The following is an 8,249-nucleotide window of genomic DNA, read 5'->3' as shown; positions in this document are numbered from 1 at the left end:
ACTACTAGACATAAGGTAAAAGATGGTTACTGATATGTATCTTATATAAATAAAGATTCAATACATGGAAAGAAATAATTGTTTGTTATATATATTTATTTCATCCTTACCAATTCACACGATATCCATAAAAATCTTCGATAAAGATTACAGTTTTTCTCGTTATTCTTCTCCTTTGTTTATGTTATATATTAAACAAAGTAAGAGATAATATTGCTTGCCACTAGTTGAAATCTATGTAATAAAAGCAAACTGTATCTCTTTCTTAGTAAACATCGCTATATGGATCAAAAGATCGTTTAATAAAATTATTTTTTGCACGCTTGACAGAAGAGGCGGCATCTATAGCTACTGGACCTATTTCCGTAGCCAGATGGAGACTCACGGACTATAATCACTTTTTTGCACATTAAATCACATTTCAGCATAAATGAACATGTAATTGTAGTATTTGAAACGCTAAAAAAATATCAAATCATGTTACAGAACCAATAGCTACTGAAAACCTGCATAAATCACCATTACTTTTTATTCTATATAACAAAATTGTTTATAGGTAGTAAACTTAATGTAAAAAATAAATTCCACAGCCTAATAGCACAGCTAATTAATAAGTCAGAGTGTTTTCAACAAATTTTTGCAAAATAGTTTAATAAAATTATTTTGTTTTACGTATGAGAGGTGGCGCCATCTGTGACTACTGGGCAAAGTTTGACAAGAAATAATGTATATTTCCGTCAGTAGATGGCAGCACAATGCACATTCTGGCATGTTTCATTCGTCGCGCATGCGTGAAATTGTGCTGAGAAACATATTGATTACAAAGATCCCTACTAACGTCGGCAATGCACCGCTTCTTTAAATTTGCTCGTAAATAATTAATAAGGTTAACAATCATTGCAAAATTTGACCAAGAAGCTTCCTACGAATGTCTGATATGCAACCGTGTCCAAATTATGCAACAAATGGAGGGAAAAGTCGAGAAAACTATCGATTACCCCTATCGCCACACACGTCGGCAATGCAACGGCTTCCGTAAATTGCTCGTAATTAATTAATGAAGTGAACAATAGTTGCAAAAGCAGTCACGCAAGCTTCCTACGAATCTCAGCTACCTAATGCGTTTTCAAATTATGCAACAATTGGGACGGAAAGTCGAGAAAACTATCGATTACCCCTATCGCTACCAGCAACGGCAATGCAATGCTTCGGAGAAATGTTTATAACTAATTAACCACGTTAAGAATCTGCGCCAATATGGTCCTTGAATGCAGACACGAGCTTCAGCTACCTAATGCGATTCTAAAAGTTCACATTTCAGCCCTGTAAATAAGCGAAATTAACATTCTTTCCCTAAGAACATTCTTGCACGCCATTTTGTCGCGAATTCTTTCTCCGTTCTTCTCGCACGCTGTTCCTCTCTTTCTCTTTCATCGATAGACGACTTCCTTTAACTTTCTGTGATCCTGCTACCAGCGCTTGAAATCGGTAAAGCAGACATAAGAGTTACCAACCCTGCATTTATCGATGGCCATAGGATAACTAAGTAACGACGTAAGAAGTCATTGTCAAAATTGTTCCTGAATATTGTCAGCAATTTCTCCTGAACAATGGAAGTCCAAATTATCTAATAATCGAAACAAAATTCGAAAGAATATATCGATAACCTCTAATATAACGTGTACCGGCAATACAACAATTCTGTAAAGTGTTTAGAACAAATTAGTTTTATTGAGAATCTGTGCCAAACGGTCCTCGAATCTTGCAACGAACCTCTGGTACCCGATTCATGTCCAAGTTATCCTGTAGTCAGGACGAAAGTTCGAAAAGGATATCGATTACCTTATTACAAACGTCGTCGATAGAAGAGCTTCTTTAAAATGGTCATAAGAAGTTAATATCGTAAAGAATTTTTACAATAATGGTTTTGCAATGTTGTCACGTACCTGTGCTACGCTATGGAAGTGTAAATAATCCAGCAGTTAAGGCATTTTAAGAAGAAATTCCCATTTGTCTAACCTAAATATTAGAGGCTATGAAATAAGCACTCTGGAAGTATTATTACATTTAAACTAGTTTACTAGTTCTCCGTGAATCATGTAGTTCCATCTAATTTGTACCGTGGAAACTATACTTCTTTAAACTTAGCGGCTTTTCCGCTACCGGCGCTAAATTAAGGTGTAAGGTCAGGTGGATTCCTTCGCTTCTAGATGTCTACACTATTTGACTGCATTTGTTATCTTTTTAACTAAAATGAATTTTATAGTAATACTTTTATAACGCTTAATACAATTGGTGTTGTATAATATTTATTTGTTGTTATAGTTTTATTTACAAATGTTTAGAGAAAATAAATCGTTTTACGATAAACTTTAAAGATGACTTTCTTTTGTGCCTATTTAATACGCAATAGACATCTCTACATATCAATGGTTTTGGATTGACCTCCTCGCTTAAAAACGGCGTTTTTGGGAACTATATTCAATTGTACTATACTCTACCTAGCTAGATCTATGCATATACCGTGAAAAAAGATATATATACTACGCTACGTAGCGAAAGGTACAAGTGGGTTACGATTTCCGATTGGTGAAATACCTATGTATTCTTAGTGTCAGAAGCATTTGCATTATCAAAAGATACAATTCCTCTCAGCAAAATTCTTGATCGATGTTTTCAGATCAAGCAGTAAAGCTATCATGTTCACAGCAATGGTTAGAAACGGCATGATTAATGACATCTGAAGTCTTTTTGATTTTAGGTTATTTTCCCTAAGTTTAATTTTTATTTTTACGAATGTCACCCTATATTATAAATGTGAATTTGTGCCAAATCAACAAATTTCTTCAATACTAATGACTTTCACTGGATATTGCAATATCATCAAGTAAAGTCAAGTTGACTTCAAAGAATTGGAATTTGCAATTTTTGAGATGGATGAAGAAAAATCGGTTAAAGATGAAGTATTTTCAAAAAATCTCAATCAGACCGATTTCGATGTAAAACTAGACGTTCCACTTACAGAAGGTACGGGATAAATATTTTAATAAATGCAAACGTATTAAAGTATTTGATAAGTCATTTGATAGAAATATATCAGTTTGTTAAATTTAGAACAAAATTTGTTAATATTAGTTTCCTTTTTGTTAATATTTGTAGTAACTGATTCCTTAGTTCAACATGGGATGAAAACTAGCAAAGATGTGATTTCAATTCAGGAGAAATTTGAAAAAGTAGCACAACCTAAAATAGATTCAGTATTATTAAACAACAAGAGGATGGAGCATCATTCTTTGACAGAAGAAAACAGTATTATTTTGCCTATTAAAAGTTCTACTTCTCTAAATGATTTATCAAACAATAAGTTTTTAAAATCTCAAATATTATCTGTTGATACAGATCTAAAAGGAAAATCTCTTCATAAATCATCTTCCTGCAGTGATATTAGATTACCTTTGTCAACATCATCTAGTTCATTTTCATGCACATCTTTGAATATGGTTTCTAATAATGTTAGAGAACCTTTGGCATCGAGTGAGCGTGAACAGTTACAATTAATACGAAATGATAAAATAGAAACACTTTTCAGTACTAAATTATGTATGGATTCTCAACAAATAAAACCCTTGGAGAAAAATGTTATTGTAGAACATGATAAAACTTGTGAGGTTCAAAATGTCATTGGAACAGAAGAAAATATAATATACACTTCTATCGTAAATAGCAAATTGATGGAAACTAATGGCCCAACAGAAATTTCAAAAAGTATAACAAAGTATGAAGGAACGTGTAATAATGAAGAAAAAAAATCTTCTCAATATATTGGGAATATCAGGCCACTGAGCAATGTAATAATTCGACCAACTTTGGTTGGTGATAGTAAATTGGTTAAAATTCCACTGCCAACAAATCCAATTAATATAATGCAATCAAATGCTCAGTTTCTAAACAAGAGCCGCAATTTTTTAAACTTTATTACAGAAAAATCGACAAACATAATGGAGAAAGCATTATTACCGCAACATTTAACTATAAAATATAATTCAGTGATGAAATCTATAGATGGTTATAGTGACAAAAAGTATGCAAAGGAATCTGTTAGTACAAAAACTCCTTTGACAGAATTAACATTTCCTACTGAATCAAACTTACTGGAAAAAACAAACTGTATCTTATATCCATCAAAAAGTTCTATAGATTTGCAAAATAAAAGAGACACATGTATAATAAATTGTGAAAATAAAACTACTACTGCAGCAAATATAAATGGAGCAACAAATATTCACACAGAGAGGAATGATATGAAAAATGATAATATTACTGATTGTACACAGAATAACACAAAACAAGTTGGAATGCATTCTATTATGGACAAAATTAATCAAGGAAATGATAATGGACTCTGCATGGAAGCAAATGGAAACTGTAACAACATTAATTCTGTAGAATTGAATTTAGAGGACAATAATAACTCCTCCTCTGAACATTTAAGACAAAGTTTGCAAAAGCACCCAGCATACCTCACTTTATTAAAAGATTATGCTGATATAAAGGCAAAGTGTTTAAAATTTCAAGAAAAAATTGATTATGTGGAAGAAAGAAATAGAATATTAGAAGCAGAAAATAAGGGAGAAATCTATTCTATACAAATTGAAAATTTAGAAAAAACAATAAATAAACTTACATTCGAACTGCACACATCATTAACAACACAAGAAACTCTTAAAAAAGAATATAATGCTGCTAATAAAGAAAGAGAAAGTATGGTAATGAAGTATGCAGTTAGTGAAAAAAATCTTATTGACACTCAAAGGTATAATAAGATTTTGATACTTGTACACATACATAAGCATATTGTATAATTTATAATGTTCAAATTTTAATTTTTTAATGTATTGTAATTAGAGCAAGAGAATGTGCAGAACGCAAAGCAAAAGAAAGTGGAAAACAACAGGAATTACTTCAAATTAAACTACGAGAAATGCAAGGAGAACGAACAAGGATATGTAATATTTTGGATGGAAAATGTCGTGAAGTAATTGACCTCCAGAAAGAGGTTGAAAAATTGAAAGAAGATGTAAATATGAGGGACATCAAATTAAAGTGGACTCAAAACAAACTTAAAACGGAAATTGATTTACAAAAGGAAACTCAACAAAAATTAGAGAAAGCTACAGTAATAATACATATAGTTTATTGTATTCATAATTATATGCTTATAAATTTATGATATTATTTTATTTTATTTTTAGACCAGAATTAATGGAATGAAGGAAGAATGTGAACAAGTACGTAAAGAGACACAAGAATCAATGCGTAAATTCCAACAATCGGAAGAAAACAAAGCTGTTACATTGGACCAACAATTAAAAGAGCAACAGGCACGCTTAATATTAGAAAGACACGTTATAGAAGATAAAGAAATATTGAGGCTTCAATTACAAAAAGAAGTGGAGACATTGAAGCATAGACAACAAATCTTAATTGAGGAAAACAATACACTTAGTTTAAAAATACAGGATGCTGAAAGAGACCGTTTGGACTATGAGAGTAATCTGAGTGGTTTGAAAACCATAGCAAATCAACATCGAAAAGAAATTATAGAATTACTTGCTAAAGAGTCTGAGTTAGAAACATTAAAAGTACAGCTACAACAGTAAGTATCACAGTCACAAAATCGTAATTTTGTTTTATTACTTTATCTGTTTAATTCAGCAAGGATCAATGCTTGGAATCAATTGAAGTGGAAATGAGGCAGTTGCGTTCAACTAATGAAGAATTACAAGCTGATATGTATGCATGTCGTCAGAAGGAAGCTGATATGCTAGATTTTACACAAAAGTTAACAGATAAAAATGTACAACTTCAATCAGAATTTACAACCATTGTAGCTAAAGTAGAACAGTTGGAAAAAGAGCATGGACCACTACATGAACGTATAAACTATTTGACTGACAAAATTAAGGTGTTAGAAGAATGTCTTGCAAAAGAACAGAAAATAAGAAGTGAAGAATGTATGATTCTGGCCAGGCATCTTGCTGAACAGACTCAATTAGCACAAGATCTTGCTCAGAAATTGGAGGATAGTCAAGGAGAGAATGCTGTATTGAAAAGAAAACAGCAAATAAGTATGAAGGAGATGACACGAGAACTACAGCGATATCGAAAGAAACTAGAAGCTTTTGAAACATCATCGCCTTATAATTCACTAGGCGTCACGTCTAGAACTGGATCAAGTATATCCCTTAATACAGGTTTTTCAAGCATAATAATTTTGTCGGTTATAATTATTCAATTTGAATTATACTTCTTTATATACATTTTCTTGTCGTGTTTTTTTTTATACTTTATACTTCTTTTAGGAGATACTTTAAATGGTGCCTTATCTGATAACAGTATTAATGGTGATCAAAGCATTCAATTTATGGAACCCAGTAAACAAACCTTAATAGATCGTATTATAAAGTTGCAAGAAGATAACGCTAAAAAAGCGGAAAAACTAGATTTCTTTGAAGAGCATTCCCGAACTTTGGTTGAAGAATTGCAGAAAAAAACGAGAATTATACAAACCTACATTTTACATGAAAATTCTGGTGCCATGGGCAACAACGAGCGAGATAAATATAAGGTACATTTTCATTTTACTTACTAACTAAAATATTTTGTTGAATGTGCTAAGTATTTAATATCAATAATGATACTATATTTTACTTTCTATATACAAGCATATCAAAAGTAGGAGAAATGCAGTAAGTTTAATAACAAAAGTTTAAATATTATTTCATGAAAAACTAACATTAGATCTAAGTGTAATTCTAAGTTAATTAGATACCTGGTATTAAGGATTATTTAATTATAGGCTGAATTAGCAAAACACGGTGGAATAATGGCCTCAGTTTACAATCAACGAGTTTCGGATGGTAATATGACATTGGAACTATCTTTAGAAATAAATCAAAAGCTGCAAGCAGTTCTCGAAGACACATTATTTAAGAATATTACTTTAAAGGTAAAATTATAAATAAAATAAATTAACATCTATATTTTTTTTTTTGTTTGTTAATATTGTTCTTATAGGATAATATCGATACTTTGGGCGAGGAAATAGCAAGGTTAACAATGCAGAACCAACAAAGGAAAATTGCAAATTAAAAGTATGTTAGAATATTACACTTGTACTTACCTTGTAAAAATAATGGAATAACTCGTGCACGTATTAAAACTGCGAAGATAGACATATTATTATGTAAGAGATTTATGGTATATAACATATTAATATACATTTGAATGTCATATACTAAAACATAAAAGAAATTACACTTTAATTGGTAACACAAGAATACTAAATCATTATCTCAAGGATATATTTTACTTTAATTCGAATAAATACATGTATATTTTTAATTTAAAAATATCTAGGTATAATAATTTTATGCTTACCTTTATGTAGTTTATTGTTGGAAGTGAATAATTTTGAACACTGCAGAATTTTGTATTAGGAGCTTATATTTAATTTATTATACTTTCTCATGTTGCGTATAATCTGTGAATAAGTGATTTGGGTATAACTATTAAGTTTTTTTATATGTTCTTTTATTGTTCTTTACATGGTTTATTTAAATTTAATGATTATATTTTTATTGAAACTGTAAAATATTATATAAAAACTGCATTTCAATATCGAAAGAACAGTTCTATCATATCTAGTCAAAAATTATGATACTTAGAAGAAATAATTTGTTGTTTTATTAAAGAGTTTTAAATGCCACTGCAAAGTAAACTTGCTGCACTCAAATTTTGTCATGAACATATTCATTTTTACATTTAAATGTAGCAATTACCATTTACTTGTACCATTATCATTTTAATATGCAAAATTACAGTTTTAAGGAAGCATTCCATACCATTAAAGCATTAGAAATTTTTAATATGTAACCAAAAATTTCAAAGAAGAACTTACTAATATTATATCAATTTCATGTATATACAAAACACAATGTAACATATAGGTATGTACCAAAATGTGTGAATTGAAAACTGTATATTATACATAATACAAAAATTGTAAACTTCTGTAAAAAAAATTTTTTGCTAATATATCAAATATTGCAGAAAAATCATCAGACTTTTCTAATTTAATACAATTATAAGAAACATAAAACGTGTTTTAGTTTCCAATGTTTACTTAAAATCAATAGTTTTTATACACAATTTATTAATAATTTTATTTTAGATTTGTTAAAAATAAA

The 8,249-nt window shown here is 30.1% G+C and overlaps 1 protein-coding gene across 3 annotated transcripts; it reads left to right on the top strand.

The window, feature by feature from the left end:
* Nucleotides 1–2,452: 2,452 nt before the first annotated feature.
* Golgin104 (coiled-coil domain-containing protein 186) lies at nt 2,453–7,495 on the top strand. Of its 3 annotated transcripts, none has more exons than XM_076309895.1 (9): nt 2,453–3,027; nt 3,160–4,813; nt 4,906–5,176; nt 5,253–5,656; nt 5,716–6,236; nt 6,363–6,628; nt 6,726–6,749; nt 6,860–7,009; nt 7,078–7,495. In XM_076309895.1, the coding sequence occupies exons 1-9, from the start codon at nt 2,934–2,936 to the stop codon at nt 7,150–7,152; spliced, it is 3,459 nt and encodes a 1,152-aa protein (XP_076166010.1). In that variant the 5' UTR covers nt 2,453–2,933; the 3' UTR covers nt 7,153–7,495. The 3 variants fall into 3 exon arrangements, with proteins under 3 accessions (XP_076166010.1, XP_076166009.1, XP_076166011.1); XM_076309894.1 differs by having other exon boundaries at nt 2,454–3,027; nt 5,716–6,254; XM_076309896.1 differs by lacking the exon at nt 6,726–6,749 and having other exon boundaries at nt 2,456–3,027; nt 5,716–6,254.
* Nucleotides 7,496–8,249: the final 754 nt, after the last annotated feature.

Source organism: Ptiloglossa arizonensis, chromosome 4 (genome assembly GCF_051014685.1).
Source record: "Ptiloglossa arizonensis isolate GNS036 chromosome 4, iyPtiAriz1_principal, whole genome shotgun sequence".
NCBI classification, from domain to species: Eukaryota; Metazoa; Arthropoda; class Insecta; order Hymenoptera; family Colletidae; genus Ptiloglossa; species Ptiloglossa arizonensis.
Note: the sequence above shows the minus strand (reverse complement) of the source record. Positions and strands in the feature narration are given on the sequence as shown.